Source organism: Danio rerio, chromosome 1, assembly GCF_052040795.2.
Source record: "Danio rerio strain M-AB ecotype USA chromosome 1, GRCz13ab, whole genome shotgun sequence".
Classification (NCBI taxonomy): Eukaryota; Metazoa; Chordata; class Actinopteri; order Cypriniformes; family Danionidae; genus Danio; species Danio rerio.
Window position 1 is genome coordinate 51,919,679 of NC_141021.1, and position 17,852 is coordinate 51,937,530.

The 17,852-nt window shown below is 35.4% G+C and overlaps 1 protein-coding gene across 5 annotated transcripts in view; it reads left to right on the forward strand.

Annotated features, from left to right (window-relative positions):
* Window positions 1-59: 59 nt before the first annotated feature.
* The window catches only part of pdcd11 (programmed cell death 11), a 46,124-nt gene continuing 28,331 nt past the window's right edge, over window positions 60-17,852 (forward strand). For 2 of the 5 annotated variants that reach the window (XM_087236411.1, XM_087236413.1), the window contains exons 1-13: window positions 66-120; window positions 2,454-2,560; window positions 3,000-3,134; window positions 3,751-3,918; window positions 4,561-4,722; window positions 7,638-7,746; window positions 7,875-8,050; window positions 8,951-9,058; window positions 10,229-10,438; window positions 12,523-12,647; window positions 13,368-13,428; window positions 13,528-13,674; window positions 16,134-16,385. In XM_087236411.1, coding sequence (XP_087092537.1) covers window positions 2,468-2,560; window positions 3,000-3,134; window positions 3,751-3,918; window positions 4,561-4,722; window positions 7,638-7,746; window positions 7,875-8,050; window positions 8,951-9,058; window positions 10,229-10,438; window positions 12,523-12,647; window positions 13,368-13,428; window positions 13,528-13,674; window positions 16,134-16,385 — 1,746 coding nt within the window. In that variant the 5' untranslated portion in view covers window positions 66-120; window positions 2,454-2,467. 5 annotated transcript variants of the gene reach the window in all.

Genomic DNA, 17,852 nt, shown 5'->3' on the forward strand with positions numbered 1-17,852 from the left:
TCCTATTGGCTGATGCTTTCTCTTTCGGTGTAACGTTTAAATCCCGCCTCTCGGTGTTTACATCCGGGTCGAGAAGATGGCACGCTTGTGAGGAACATGTGAGATTTACTTGCACGAGAGGTACATGTTTCTACACCAAGTTTTACTAACGTAAGTAAAATCTCTTAGTTACTGTTAATTAGAGGGCTTAATTATGCGTATGTAAATGATAGTGTCGATAAAACGTTGTGGTGTACGTTAGTATACATTCATGTTGTGCTTCTCATGTGTCTGCAGTTGTGTTTGTTCTTGGTCAGTTTAAATAATGAAGCCAAACATATTGATTTAGATAGTTATTAATGTTTTATATGGTTATATATGCTCTTGTTTGTTGATTCAAGCATTCCTGTTTATGTCTGCTAACGTGTCTGTGTTTATATATTTATTGGCAGTGTTGGGGAAATTACTTTATGAAGTAGTGCATTACAATATTGAGTTACTCTACTAAAAAGTAACGAACTTAGTCACTTTATATGCCAAGTAATCCATTACGTTACTTTTGCGTTATTTTTACAACCTCTTTTTAATAGAGGAACTCTACAATTAACAATGAACTATGTAACCTACACATTTACCTTTAAAAACACATCAAAACAAATATTTTAGGATAATGTTATCTGAGAACCAGGGTTGAGTGTTATGCGCATTACTGTATTTTAATTATAATATTTACAATATATATTTTTTTGGCAGTGTTGGGGGGAGTTACTTTAGAAAGTAGTGCATTACAATATTGAAGTACTCCCCTACAAAGTAACTAGTTGCGTTACTTTTAATGCATTACGTTACTTTTAAGTTACTTTTGGCTAAGGCTTGATCTCTTTCAGAACTTTTTTTCTTTCTTTTTTTAAATAGACGAGCTCTGCAATTAGCTATGCACTGTATAACCTACACCTACATTTACCTTTAAATAAAACACATCAAAACACAAATTTTAGGATAATGTTATCTGAGAACCAGAGTTGAGTTGCATTACTGTATTCTGTTCTACTTACATTACTGTATTCTAATTACATTTTTGGGGAACACAGTAATGTAATGAATGACATTTTACATGTGTGTAATTTGATTGCAGTTACTAAATTCAATGTATTTGTGTTACAAATATAGTTTTTAAAAGGAAAAAATGCTTCTTTAAATTGCGTTTTCCGCTGCAACCTCAGTCAATGAGCAGGCACTTTTAAGTTGCTGGAGAACACGAGCTGAAATGCTGCTAGCGAGAGTGGTTGCTGCTTAAAGTGGAAAATACAGACATTACTTTGATGTCATTGAGCGTAAAATCAAAAATATTGCTGTGTTTATGTATTCATTGGCAGTGGAAAGTAACTTTAAAAAGTAGTGCATTACAATATAGAGCTTTGGCCCAAAAAACTAGGTAGTTGCGTTACTTGGTTACTTTTTATAGTAATGCATTACGTTACTTTTGAGCTACTTTTGCATTACTTTTTATTACCTGACTGAGGCTGGATCTCTTTCAGAAATTGTTTTCCTAAATAGAGGAGCTCTGTAATTAACGGTGTACGTTATACCTTTAAAAATCACATAAATAAAATATTATTTTAGGATGATGTTATTTGAGAACTTCCTGACCCCAGAGCTACACAGTGCGTATATACAGATTATTGAAATTCTAAAGTACTGTGTTCGCTATGTTTGTACTATTTGTCTTAAGTAAAATCACTGTCCATTGAGACTATAATCTCCTTTTATTCGATGCATTCAAAGTAATAAACACATTCTCTCATTGACCACGTGATTCATTTTGACTGCTTTAAATTTTAATTCATCAATTTATTTTTATAAGTGAATCAACTAAACTAAAAAGTAGCTTGCGTTACATTTTCAAAAAAGTAATTAAAATATTATAACTTCATTTTTAAAAGTAATGCATGACTTTACGCATTACTTCTAAAAGTAATATTATTATATAACTCGCGTTGCTTGTAAAGCCTGGTTTATACCTCTGCGTGGAGCGATCACCCTGACCCACGCTGCATGCCTTGCGTGTAGTCGTGCATTTATACTTCTGTATGCTGTTTACGTTGCTCTGCAATACACTTCAGAAACACTAGCTGGCAGTAGGTTTTAATGTTCCTCTGTGTCGAGTTTTTTCACTGGTGTTTTGTTTTGAATGATACCTCAGTATTCACGTGGCTCAAACTCGCTCATATTTATAATAATATTATATAAAATGTATTATTTTATTATAATACAAAATAATAATAATTGTGGTAAAGTTAGTTTTATATTCGCACATTCTCTCTTTCTCTTTAATAATATAATTTCAGAATCGTTTGCCAATTCTAAACGGGGTATGACGATCAAAGTACAACATTGTTTACAGTCAAAAAAACTGTGAAGCCATACTTTAAACCAACTTTACCTCAATAACTTATTATTGTTTTTCTCTTTAGGCAAATTGTGAAAAATGGCATCGATGGAAGAAGATTTTCCCCGCGGAGGTACTGAGAGGAAAAAACCCACCGACCTAATCCCACATGAAGTGGACAATCTTTTTGATGTAAGTTGAAGAAGGTGAATTGTTAGTGAGTAAAACAGTTTGAAAACGTTAAAGAAATAGTTCAACCCAAAATATTTGTGATTTTACTCGCCCTCATGTGGATCCAAGCCTTTATGAGTTTCTTTCTTCTCTTGAACACAAAGGAAGATATTTTGAAGAAAGCTGAAAACCTGTAACCATCAACTTCTGTAGTAGAAAAACAAATACTATGCAAGTCAATGGTTACAGGATTTCAGCATTCTTCCAAATATCTTCTTTTCTGTTCAACACAGGAAAGACACTCAAACTGGTTTGGAACAAGTGAAGGGTGAGTAAGAGATGACTGAATTTTCAGTTTTGGGTGAACTATTGTTTTAATACTGATCAGTGGGTATGCAATATAAATCCTTGCACAGCTTTTTTGAGTGTAATGTATTTCTTTGTGATAAATATTTTTCAGACACCTGCAAAAGCGGTTAAGAAGAAGAAGAAGGCTGTGAAGCAGGATGAAGCGCCAAAATCTAAAAAACAGAAAGTGGATGAAGAGAATATCAAACTCAACACGACCACCACTGTCCAAATTCTGCATCTTAGGGTAACTTTAGAGTTTAGGTTTAGATTTCATGTGATTTTATTTTTATTTAAACTTTTTAAGAGTTAAATGGATAATTCAGTGGTTCATTCTGCTGTGGCAACCCCTGATTATGAAAGGACTAAGCCGAAAAGAAAATGAATGAATGTTATACATTAGTATGAAGACAGAGAGAGATTAGAAATGACATCTTTAATGATTTTAAATTAATATATTATATGTTAATAATATACCGTCAGTGCTTTTAAACATTTATGGATCAAAGATAAATCATCATCATTTTTATTGCAGATGTCTTTTTTAATGTTGCAAAAAACCTTTTAAAGTATGAATCTAGGTAAACAAAGTATTAGACAAGTAATTGGATTACAGTGGATTGTTCAGTAGCGAATAGAAAACAATGGTTTCTTAAGGGGGCTAATAATATTGACCATAAAATACTTGGAAAAAAAAAAATTGTAAAACTGCTTTTATTTCAGCCAAACTAAAAGAAATAAGATAAATAAAATAAGTAGCACTAAATATTTGACAGGAGGGCGAATAATTTTGTCTTAAACTATATGTTAGTCAGTTAATCTTGTGTCTGATCATTTTCTCTTTTTCCATTCTCTCTCTTAAGGACCTGACGGTTGGCACTCTGATGCTGGGTTGTGTGAAGGAAGTGTCAGATTTCGAGGTTGTAGTTGGTCTCCCGAGCGGCCTCGTTGGTTACCTGCCGATCTGCAACATCTGTGACGCCTACACCAACATTCTCAATGACAAACTGGACACTGATGATGGCCTAGAGGTATCTGAAATGCACACAGAAAGAAACAATGCAGCTGTGTTCACACTTCAAATTATTATTTGCTTGGTATTTTGGGATTAAACCCCACATACACACTCTAGGGATGCCAGAGGCTTAATTTACATCTTGTAAAAAGGGGCGTAATAGGTCCCCTTTAATGCATACTACGCTATCCCATGATGCAGTGTGAGAGGATTCATGAATGGGAGGGAAGAAACTAGATCGATGTAAGGAAATTCATGTAATGAATACCAATAGCGTATGTAGTACATCCACATTTCTTTGGGACTAACACATTAATACACATAAGTAGCAGTGTTTCCCAATCCTGTTCCTGAAGGCACACCAACAGTTCATATTTTCATCCTCTTCCTAGTCAAACACACCCAAATCAACTCAATGGAGCATTAGAAGAGACTCCAAACCCTGAAGTTAATGGGTCATATAAGGGAGACATCCAAAATATGTACTGATGGCGTGTCTCCAGGAACAGAGTTGGGAAACACTGCTATATAGAACATGAATTGTAGTAGATTCCAGTGTATTATCTACTCGAGTAGTGCGCAATCTTAAATGTGCAGCTGAACATTGTCATGATAGATGATGTAATACACTTTGTTTGTGTTTCTTCAATGTCAACAGGAAGTTGTCCCTCTTTCCAAACTCTTCACACTTGGAATGCTGATCAGATGTGTCGTGTCGTCTTTAGACTCTGCCAAAGAGGGTCATATTAGCCTTAAGTTGTCGATCAACCCAAAAGATGTGAACAAGGCGTTGAATTCAGTTGCTTTAAAGCCTGCAATGGTGAGTTATCAAGATTTCATTAAGCATATAGCTTATAATCAGTATAGTTATTCAGAATAATTCATTATTTTATCCAGTATCATTATGTTTGGTTTGTTTTTTGAATGCCGTTTTAAAGATTTATATATTCAAATGACTGGAAAATCCTTTGTGAGATTGTAGTAAGTTTGGAGTCTGAAATAATATTTTGAGTTGGCAAGATTTCATTAATATTATAAGCAGACATGTTATAATCAGTATAATTATTCAGGAAATAACTTTTTAATTCAATATTATTATATCTGATTCTTTTTTTAAATGCTGTATTAAATATTTATATATTTAAGTGGCTGGAAAATCTTTTTTTTTTTTTTTTTTTAAATGATGATAAGTTTGGAGTCTGAAATAAATCATTTGTTTTGAAGGTTTCTTATGCTCTTAAACTGCATTTATTTGATCCCAAATTTGGTAAAAACTGTAATACTGTGAAATACTGGTGCCATTCGAACTAATTGATGATTCAATATATTTGTTAAATGTGTTTCTGTGGTTTAAATTAGTATTTTCAGAATCATTCCTACTGATTTCTGTGCAGTTTTGTTCAAAAAGCATTGCAATTGTCTGATTTGATGCTTAACAGGCATTTCTTATTGTTCTCAGTCTTCTGAAATAGTTGTGCTGCTTAATATTTTTAGTTTAACATGTAACAAAAAAATTATATAAAGGTATAAGAGGTTCCTGGAGTATTTTTTTATTTCTACAGATTTGTGTGTGTTGAGCATCATTTAAGATGACATTGGCACCTTTAATTGTGGAGAAAACTGGAAAGTTTGAGCTTTTGTCAGCTAATTTCATCTTCTGGGTTTAAAATCATTTTGGGGCGGGATCAAAATTAGTGACGTAGCGCGAATCTGCTAGTGGAGTGATGATTTCTCATCATTATTCATAGCTAAAATTTCTTATCCTATGAGAAGACTCTACTTCTTAATTATTCATGAGGTCATGTGCTTTCTGAGGGCAAGTCAGACCTGCCAAGCTGTGAGACCCAATGATTGGGTGTGGTCGCATTCGTGCACATCATGGGTCGTATGTGTGCGTTTCACGCGTGATTCACGAGGTTTGTTGCCTGTTTCTCCCTGCAATGCTGTCAGGGCCGATACAGCAAAGCTGTTGGTTTGCAGTAAGCATTTTTGTTTGGAGAGCTGTACGATGATAAGAGAATAGCGGACTTTCTTTTGTCGGTTGAGTTCGTTACCATTCAGACAAATCGCCTATACCTGCTGCTGTGTTCGCTATATGTTTAAAATCCTTCAGATTACCAGAAGGGCTAATCTCTGAAATAGATAAAGAAAGAGACCTGCTGCACTGCTACTTCCACTGTGTCTGCATTCGGACTGGGGGATTCAGGAGGAGAGAAGTCTTTCTCATTTATAGTGTTCATATAAACATGCTTATCTGTATGATGATATAACAAAATTGTGGTTATGTGTATATGACATTATGAATTACGAAATGCAGCAGGACATTTAGGCCCAATCCCTAATTCTACCCATTAGCCCTTACCCCTTACCAATTCTTTTTAGCTTGAAGGTGTAGAGATTTTTTTTAGGACCACACTCGAAACCAAGGGGTAGGTAAATTTCCCAGAAAACATCATCTACAACGGCATGGGTCTCCTCACAGTTTGTGTCTCATTTTGTGAGCCAGCTGTCAACAATTGTTCACCTTACTTTTTTCCCTTGCTCTGCCGGCCACGCCGACTCCTGCCTCTGCTCGCAGATCTCCACGCCCATCTTGGAGCATTTTTTTAAAATTATTTCTGAGGTAGACTTGACCTGAAAGAAGGGGGGTTTCATGACCCTTTAACTTTGATGCTCATTTATTTTATTTAAGAATTATTTGAAGAATAGTATAAGCATTCAAAGCATTTACTTGAAATAAAAGTCTTTTGTAACATTATAAATATCTGCAACTTTTATCCGATCGACTAAGGAAGAATCAACAAATTACATCAGACTAAAATGGGAGAGAGAATCCAACCTAGTTATCCCAGAGGAAGATTGGTTGAATATCTGCTCAGTACAGGCCACCTCATCCAATTCTGGTATGTGGAGAGATTTTTGCGGGAAGAATCTTACCAGATATTTTATAACCCCCAAATTAACATGCATGCAAACACAGGAGAAGGACAGTGGACAGTGCTGGAGGAAATGTGGAGAAGACTTGGCAAACCACTTTTACATATTTTGGAGTTGCCCAGCCATTCAGTCATATTGGAAGGACGTAAAGCAAGTAATACATAATATTTTTGGTGATGATGTGGATCTTTCTTTTACAACAATTTATCTGGGAAATATTGCAGCCAACTTAACGGTAAAAGACAAGTACTTATTAAAAATGCTCCTAGCAACCAGTAAGAAAACTGTGACTCGAAAGTGGCTACAACTGGAACCCCCTACAAAATCTGAATGGTTGGATATCATATCTAATGTTCAAAATATGGAGAGGATGACTCTTTCTTTAAAACTACAAATGGACCAATACCTGCAATATTGGGAGAAATGGATTGTACTTATGCCTTTACAGAGTGTAATCTGATTTATATATGTATTTGTTCATGTGACCTGTAAGCAAAATATTTGACCTGTCAACCGTTCATTTAAGTTCTGGTGTTTTATTGTATTATTTACTTAATTTTATTATTTTTTTTTTAATCTACCATTTGTACTTTTTTCCCCTTTTTTTTACATTTATTTATTTTTATTTTATTTTCCCTTTAAAAAAAGAGAAATAAAAATAAAGTATAAAAAAAATAATAATAATAAATTTCTGCAACTTTTGATTATTTTATTGAATAATTGTTCGGAAATAGTTGTGTACATCAATTAGTTTAAATATGTTTTGAGTACTCAAATCAGCCCCTGTTAATATTGTAGACACTGAGCGGCTGTGTGGAGAGCGTTGAAGATCACGGCTACCTGGTGGACATCGGAATTGGCGGCACTAAAGCTTTCCTGCCCAAAAAGAGCACATCCTCAAAACAAGGTAGACATCAGACACATATTCAGATATAACACCTTTCCATTAATTAACAATTTCCACTTAGTTCATTTAGCGTGCCTGAATCACTATAAAAGCAACATTATGATTCGTAAGTGTTCTGCTCATCTCAGATCTGTATGTGGGTCAGTATGTGCTGGTCCTGATAGAGGATGTCAAGGATAGCGGGCGTGTGGTGCGCCTGTCTCAGAATCCCCAGGCTCTTGTAAAGGCCTGCGCTCAGACCAAGCAAGGTTGGACTTTAGACAACCTCCTACCTGGACTGCTGATCCATGGATGTGTCAAGAGGGTAAGAAGTTTGTATTTTAAAGATGTCCTATTATGCTTTTAATATGCTTAACGTCCATGTAGTGTTGCTGGTTAAGTATGAAAAAGATATGTAAGTTTACAAAGCATAGTCACTACAAAAATATTGTATATACAGTACTGTGCTATAGACCATTTGTGGTTTTAGTGTGGGTATGATGACATTTATATAGTACTTATCATTCTCTTTATTAAAATACAACCAGAAAATACGGGTACTAGTTGGATTTTTTTGGGTCTAATTGTTTAAGTCACATGAAAGAAAGAGTTAAATGAAAGGAACGACGAATGAATGAAAAACACTGGAGTTTCTGTCTTGGTTTGTTCTGCTTGATTTCTGTAAGAGCTGTCGTCAATATTGCTCAAATTGATGGGATTGTGGATGCTGAAAAGCACAGAGAGGTTTTAATTCGTCATGTAATTCCTACTAGAAAGCACTTCATTTGTAATAGTTTTATTTTTCAGCATGAGAATGATTTCAAACAGGGTGCTAATGCAATGAAATCATATTTGAAGAGAAAAACAGACAGTCATGAGTCCAGACCTGAACATTGTATACTATAGGCAATGTAATAGGCAGAGTGAGATTCACCTGGAGAGAAAAAAGAAGGATAGATCATGCTGAATACTATACTTGTGCAAAAGTCTTAGGCTCCTATGGCTTTTGCAGAGTACTGTATATCAATAAGTATTGTTTTTGAGCTTTCATAAAGGCCTCGATTTGTATTTCTGTATTTTTTTATCTGGGATTATACACTTTACAATATCTCATATTTAATTAATTATTTCCCATCCTAACCATGCTTTAAGTTGTGGTAATTGTGTGTTGTTTTCACTGTTCTAAGTAAAAGACCATTATTTCAGTGATGTTTTGATATTGTAGGTCACTCCTCACGGACTTATAGTGACGTTTCTTTCGTCTTTCACCGGAGTGGTTGATTTTCTGCACCTTGATGAGGACAAGGAGTCTACTTACAGCAAAGGACAAGAGGTATGAAAATATTTTAAAATATTAATAGTGTTGGTCTGCTGCCATGAACTACATTACTAATTTTAGTTTAAAGCTCTAACAGTACTTGACGTCTACTGAAGTCATTATTTCATTATTATTTAAATTTAAAAAAATTATATAATCTATAATTAAATAATAATTTTTGAAATAAAGTATGTTTGTAATATTTTTTTCACAAAAGTACAAAGCTAGAACTGAAATAAACTGAAAATATGAAAAAAGATTATTAAAATATTTGTTGAGTTTTAATCATTTAACATGTAAAATGTTTATATTGATATTAGTTATACGCATAGCAGTTTTGGTTTGTATTTTTGTTATTTATATTATTAATAAAAAAATTTAAAAAACAATGACGCTAACTAAACTTTAAATAAAGACGAAGTAAAAAATTATTTAAAAAAATAAATACGTTTTTCATTGACATAATTTTTATTTGTTGCAGTTTATGTGTTTATTAGTGAAGTACATATTTAGAGACATTTTATTAAGCACTGAGCAAAATTACAAAGTGTAAGCTAACTGAAGTAAAATGAATTTTTGAGTTTAGTTGCATTTTAATAATCATTTTATAATGTATATTTTATTTACATTTTGGCTTTTGTGGTTTTTGTCGATTAGTTTTGTTTATTTAATATATTTGTAGTTATTTTTTTATTTTCTATGTAAATTTATTTCCGGTTGTATTTCTAATCCAAAACATACTATCATACTAAAAAACAACTTCATATGTAACATTTTATATACATGCAATGTAAACCATTACACTGTTATGCGTATAAATACTGCTAAAATATCAGTTTTTACGCATCTCTGCTGTTTTAGATAAAAGGATTTTGCTTTTGTGATTTGTTATTTCTGTTTGTTTATTATAATGGTAGTTAATAATTTTATTTATATGTTTATACATTTTACTTCCAGTTGTAATTCCAATACAGAATATACTATTGTACTAAAAAGCAAATACTACATGTATTAAATTTAATATAAATAAAATGTCCGGCATCCTTGGGTTGCAGCTGGAAGGGTATTCGCTGTGTAAAACATATGCTGGATAAGTTGGCGGTTCATTGCGCTGTGGCTACCCCTGATGAATAAAGGGACTGAGCTGAAGGAAAATGATTGAATGATCTCTCTGCTGTTTGTCAGATCCTGGCGCGAATTCTGTACGTGCAGCCTTCGACCCGTCAAGTGGGTCTCTCTCTGCGCAGTCATCTGCTACCACCAGGCGGCGCTGTGCTGGATCTGCACTTCAGTGAGCGAGTGGGTGAGGTGGTGCAGGGCTGTCAGATGACTAGTTTACACCATTACTCAGGAGCCCTGATGAAGATGCTTGACGGTAGCAGAGCCTTTGTGCATGTGAGTACAACGCTGATGCTGCTATTGAAATATTAAACTTTAGAATTGTTGACCCAAAAATGTACATTTTCTCATTATTTACTGAGCTTAAAGAGATTTCAAACCGCTTTGACTTTTTTCAAATCAAATCAAACACTTTCATTGTCACATCAGCAGCAGCACGTGTGCTATGATGAGTGAAAAGCTTAGGTGCTGGCTCCAGACAGTGCAAAATACAGACTGCGCAAAATACAACGACAATGTGAAATTGGCAGCGATATGTGCAATGAGTAGGTGTCCACATAGTTGTAGGCAGTATTGTTTCAGGTATGGATTGGTTAAAGTGCAGTGCATGCTACATATTGATGGTGTGCAGTGAGGGTATAGAAGAGTCTGTGTGTGGTGTGTTAAGTGTTCATCAGCCTGATAGCCTGAGGGAAAAAACTTTCCTTCAGTCGGCTGGTGCGTGATCGGATGTTGCGGAACCGTCTGCCTGAGGGTAGCAGAGAGAAAAGTCTATGGCTTGGGTGGCTGGAGTCGCTGATAATTCTCTTGGCTTTCCTCATGCACCGCCTGGTGTAGATGTCCTGGAGGGAGGGTAGCTCACCTCCTACTACGCATCCAGCAGTTCGCACAATCCTATGTAGGCCTTTGCGATTGCTGCTGGTGCAATTTCCATACCAGGTGGTAATGCCGCCAGACAGGATGCTCTCCACATTCTGTTAAACACAAAAGAAGATATTTTGAAGAAAGCTGAAAACCTGTTTTGACTTCCATTGCAGTTTTTTATACTATGTGAGTAAATTATTACTTGTTACCACCAAGCAATTTTGCGTTAAATATACATCTAATAGACATTTAGCATTGTCTAAGAATAGCCCAAAACTGGACTAATCAAATAGACAGGTTAGACAGAATTAGTTATTTATTTAGTTATTATTTAGTCATAGAATTTAGTTATTTTATACAGTTATTTATTCCTGTGGATTTGATGACTAGTTTAGGTTTGGGCTTTTCTTATACTGTCAGCTTACTGACAGCTAAAATTTAGCCTTGTTTTAGCAAAGACATTTATGTTTAGACCTCAATTAGACTTCTTTTAAACACAAATGCTTGCTGGGTTTCCAATTCTTTTCAATATGTCTTCTATTAGGTTCAACAGAAAAAAAATACACCATAAACGTTTGGAGTATGAAGTGGTGAGTGGTGATGAAATTTACATTTTAAGGCGAACACTTTGTTTTAAATTCTCAGAAATGTTGGATTGTGATAGAGATCTGCGCGGGACAGATTTTTTTTTAGTCCCGCCAGGTTTTATTTCGCACCCTAGCGCTGTATGTTCAGCCTTTGTTCACTCGCTGCTCACTTACAATAATTTTCTACCCGACCATTCCCGTTAAATTAAGAACCAGTTTCCAAAATCTCACGTTAAAATTGGGTACTACCAAAAGAGAGATAACAGATAGAAGTGTAGGTTGTGGAAGTATTGTAGGCTATGTGTTAGTTTTGTTTGCCCCTTTTGTGATGAGACATGAGTGATGTGCGATGAGGATTGTGGCTGGTGAGCCGCTGACTCTTTTAAAGTCAGATTTACAAGCATAGCCACTCAATATATTTACCAACTACTAATTGTGTTTTATACATCATATATCATTCGCACACAGCATCACGGCGGATGCGTACGCTCTATCTCTATCTCTCAGGAACACTATATTGTTTGACCGCCTGCTCCCGTTCAAATTACAAGATTTGCCAATCACCACCATGTTTTATTCAGAAATTTATTTCCGTGCCGCAAGAAATCTGTTTGGGTCCTCATGATTGAAGTCCAATGCAGACCTCAAGATTGCAACTACATTTAATTCAAAGTGATTCAAACTTGATTCAAGCACCATCTGCTGGTCAAAAAGAGAAATGCAACAATACATGTATGGGTCAACGACTAAAAGTGGCTTAACTGTGTTTTTTATACTGTTGCCGCTATCCTTTAAACCACTGCATCTTACGCATTCGTTGGATCACTCATTCTATTATATATTTTAAAGTGATTGTAATATGAAACATGAAAACTGGTCATTTACTCATCCTTTACTTTTCTCATGCAGAGAAACCTGCTGAAGGAGCCCAAAGAAGAGCTCGACACAAACCACCTGATGTCCCAGACTCAGCATATTCTGAGGATCATAAATTACAGTCCAATAGAGCAGATCTACCAAGCCACGCTCCGCTGGTTGGTTTTGAGTAGAGCTGGGCAGAAAAATAGTTTGAATCAATTCTGAAAATTCCAAAATGCATCACTATTCTGAATTCTGAGCTTGATTTATTTATTTATTTTTTTACAGCAGATGGAGTTTTATGCTCGTTGTTAACAGAGGATGACGTTCTAAATTGGTTTTGATCAGCATATGGCACTCTAGGATAGTTTTGAACAGCAGATGGCGCTCTAGGATAGTTTTGAACAGCAGATGGCGCTCTAGGATAGTTTTGAACAGCAGATGGCGCTCTAGGATAGTTTTGAACAGCAGATGGCGCTCTAGGATAGTTTTAACAGTAGATGGCGCTCTAGGCTAGTTTTTAACACCGAAATCCTCTCAAGGAAGAGGTGTTGTGTGTTCGGCTGAGTCATGCAAGTCAGCTTTTATGTCATGAAATGACTAAACACGGCTCGCTATGAACATTTTTGTAATTCACTTTAACTAATGATTATTATAGGCTCAGGTGGTATTTGTTGGGAATTTGATGTAAGCAGAATAAGTAAATCCCACAGCGCCATCTACTGTTACAAACTCAGCTCAGTTCTGATTCAAGAGCATACTGATGCATTTTGAAAATCTCAGAATCGAGGTCTCAAATGATTTTTCGCCAGTTTTCTAGTTTTGAAGGTTTTGCTTTGGGGTTTCAAGTGTGTTTTGGGATGCACAAAAGTTTAACTTTTTTTTTTTTTTAATAGGAGCTCTATTGAAACGCCGTTCTTTAGCTGTCAAGACATCAAAGTGGGACAAATTGTTGAGGTGAGAAATTGCACAGAGCTTTTGTGCATATAGAGTCAACTAGAAATGGATATACAGCCAAGATTGTATGTAATGCTGCTTGTGATTTTGTTTTTTTAGGGTACAGTTACAGATTTGCAGAAACATGGCGTTTACGTGAGGATTGGGGAGCACATTAGAGGAATGATACCCAGAATTCACCTGGCTGATGTCACCCTGAAGAACCCAGAGAAAAAATTTTATCCGGGTCTGAAAGTCAAGTGCAGGGTGAGGCTGGATAAACTGTGTCTGAAGATATGCCAGCGTGTTTTTGGTTTTTAAGAATATAAGGATGTCTAAGATTAAATTAAATATTTAAATGTTTATTTTTGTTATTCTTATTGGGATATTATTTCATCATCTTGTCTGTCCATCTATCTATATCCATCTATAAATCAATCAAGCAATCAGTTTATCTATAATACATAAATATATCTATCTCTAAATGCCATGTGCACATCTAGGTGCCATTTTTGATGAGTCATTGAAGCTAGACTAACATGTCAGTTCAGGTACTGGCTCCAGTTTTTAGCAACTCCGCTTGAAAAGTCAAACATTTCGTATATACCACCACACTAGTGATAGCCGTCCACGCTTTTATTACGTCACAGTTAGATTAATGCAATGAACTTTACTGTGGCATCTCAAAATCACAAATTCCTCGTCTTCAGTGGGTCCAAAATGCTGCATCTAGATTCATTTGTAATAGCGGGAAACGTGACCACATTACCCCTCTCCTGAAGGACCTCCATTGGCTGCATATCCAATTCAGAATTGTTTTTAAAGTGCTTTTACTGGTATAGAAATCCCTTCATAATCTAGCCTCAAATCATGTCTCAGAGCTGTTGCAGTTTTACACTCCAGTAATCTTCTTTTAGTTCCTCAGTCCAGATTGAAACATAGAGATGACAGAGCTTTCTCTGTGGCGGGTCCGCGGTTATGGAACACTTTGCCCCTGAAGATTAGAATTGTTCACTATCTATTTTAAATCACTCAGAAAAACTTACCTGTTCAGCTCAGCCTTTTAATAGTCTTTTCTGTTGCTTCATTTTAAGATTTATTCAGTCGTTTCTCGTGGTTTATTTTTACATTTTTATTATCTGCCTCTATTTTACTCTGTCTTATGTACAGCACTTTGGTTAGTCATGTGGCTGTTTTTAAATGTGCTTTATAAATAAATGAACTTGAACTTAAATATTATTATAAATAATATAAATAATTGTATAGTAATTTGTTTGTTTATATATACATATATATTTATTTAAATAAATTTATTTACAGTTAATTCGCAACAATGAATAAATACTTTTATACATTTTTATGTTTTTATACTTTTTATATATATTTTTAGCTTTGAACAGATAATTACCACTTTGTACTAATTAAAATAATTCTAATTATTTTTTATAAGTGATTTTATTTATTATTTAAGACTTTTCTTAGGGTTTGTTGTGACATGACAGAGCAAAGTAGGAAATTACAGGATCCAGTGCTTCCCACACATAGGCTTCGTCCGAAACTGCATACTAAGTAGATACCCCATTTGAGTTTAAACGTATTACTCTGCCATTAGAAAAGTGCGTTCTATACAGTATGAATGTAAGCAGTAAGAATGGAATTCTGACGTACTGCATCCCTCATTTTGGCATGGTCACGTGACCTACCTGCGTCAGTTGCTCTGCTTCACCCCCATTCATGAACTCTCACGTGGGGGCAGCTTGGGATAGCGCAGCATGGAATGCGCACTACAGAATCTCGTTGGAAGTAGTAAGTCATCCGGGTACTTTTCTCATACTGATTTTCAAATTCTATGAATTCAGACGTACTACTTGGCTCGCATACTGGTTTACTGTATAGTATGGAAGTAAGCTGTTTCGGACGCAGCCATAGACTTTTCTTGGGCCCAGATATATTAACGGCCGCCCAAGTATATTTAGTGATGCATTTTGTCTTACTATAATTATCATGCTTTAATATATTTTATATACATATATATATTTATGTTCGTCTTACAAACCAAACATCTGTGATCGATTAAATAGTGGAAAATCTTCTCTTGGTTACCTGTTTTGTTCTCTGCGGACAAAACAGGCTGTGTAGACCCACAGAGACGCACCGCTTTGGGACTTAAAAATTCATCCAGCTTCTAAATCTCCAAAAATGTTGGGAATTCGTTTTTTTCTTTCGCTTTGTAAAGCTTTTTTTCATTTATGTAATTTATTTTTCATTTGCTGTGTGTTTTATTAATTTAAAAATGTCAACATATTACATATTTTATATACATATCTAAAATGCTTCGGCATTCAAGTTTGATTTGAAATTAAAAAAGAGAGAGAAGCAGATTTGACCTGTCAGTGGGTGCACGTGGCTCCTGAATAGCTTATAAGAGAAATTGTGGATATCTTTTTTTTTAACAGTCTTTTTTTTTTTTTTACTTTAACCCATTTAAAATAACAGTGTATAGCAGTGTCATAATAATAATTATTGTAAAAAAATGCATTTGTTTTGTTTGTCACATTTAGTTCACTATTTATGTGATGTGGCTAAATGGTGTGTAAAATGTATTTTAAACCTGTGGGAAGCTCTCGTGATCACACCTATTTTTCTCCTCGAGCCAAGATTCAAACTCAAAAACATATCGCTCTGACTTCTTCAACTAATTTTACCCTACATTTTACCTTGTCCAGGTTTTGTTAGTGGAGGCTCAGAAGAAGCTGTTGATCTTGACCAGGAAGAAGGCGCTAGTGGAGTCCACGCTCCCCATCTTCCAGTCGTACTCTGACGCCCGGCCGGGCCGCATTTCTCATGGCTTCGTCGTGTGTATAAAGGAGTTCGGCTGCATCGTTCGCTTTTATGAAGATGTGAAGGGTCTGGTTCCCATGCAGGAGCTGACCACCGAAACAGTCACAAATCCAGAGGAGCTCTTCTTCGTTGGACAGGTCAGAGAAAGATCTCAAAAAGAGCATCTCATTAGAAATCTTCTGTTATGACTGGACACAAAAAATGTCCTAGGACTTACCGGTAACTTGTTAATTGAGGTAGCATAAAAAGTCTAAAAGTTTTGTTATAGTTATATTATACACTCACTGGCCACTTTATTAGGTACACCTGTCCAAATTTAGCAAATTTTGAATCGGCCAATCACTTGGCAGCAATTCTATGCGTTTAGGCTTGTAGACATTGTCAAGACGTTCTGCTGCAGTTCAAACTGATGTGGTGATGTGACTTTTAGGAGACTGTTTCATATGGATTTATTAATCATTCTAATTTTTAATGAAAGCAAACTGTGTAGTTTATTAAAGACGCAAACCCCTCACTGCACGTCAGCTGATACCTTTAGCAAACCTCCTAATACCTGCAGCACGAGGACTTTGATCATTTATGAGCGTGAAAAGTGGCTGATCTGTTCGGTGAAATATTTGACTGCGTGTCACATCTCAAATGACTGAAAATAATACAAAACGATGTCACAGCAATGTTCACTGTGCTGAGCGATAGCGCTTCTCTCTGTTACTAAACAGTCTCATTATCGATGATGTAAGCGTGCTCAGGTCCGGTTGGTAAAAAATGCAATGTGAGTGTTAGCCAGGGGATGGGGGACAATCGGGCTTTGACACGGTTCAAGACAACTGTACCTAATGTGAGTACACCCTAAGTGAATTTAAAACGTGGCATGGTTGTTGGTGCCAGACGGGCTGGTCTGAGTATTTCAGAAACAGATGATGTACTAGAATTTTCACGTACAACCATCTCTAGGATTTATAGAGAGTGGTCAGAAAAAGAGTAAATATGCAGTGAGCAGCAGTTCTGTGGGCGCAAATGCCTTGTTGATGCCAGACGTCAGAGAATGGCCAGACTGGTTCAAGCTGATTGAATGGATTAAGATAGTTCTGAAGGCAAAATCAGAATCAGATCAGAATCAGAAAGAGCTTTATTGCCAGGTATGTCTGCACATACGAGGAATTTGTTTTTGTGACAGAGCTTCTACAGTGCAACAGAATTACAGAGACGGGACAAAAAAACAGATAATATATAAAAAAGCAGTAAGAAGTGAATGCAAAATATACAAATAGACAAGTGTATGTAGAGCTATATTACTATATTCAATGTTATATGTGCAGCTGTTATGTGCAAATTGGCATTTTAATAAATAAATAATATAAAATTAAATAAGTGTATATGTGTATAAGGGGTCCAACCCGGTACTAGTAAGGTATACCTAATAAAGTGGCCGGTGAGTATAGTTAGTATAATAGTTATACAGCGTGGATTAATTAAATTAAACAGAAATGAAAACTTCTTTCTTTTAAATTTCACATAAAGGCAGTTGTTTTTATCCTTACATTAATTGAAGATACATTTTTTTCAAAAATATCTAGTAGGATGATTTGCAGCATTGAATTTTG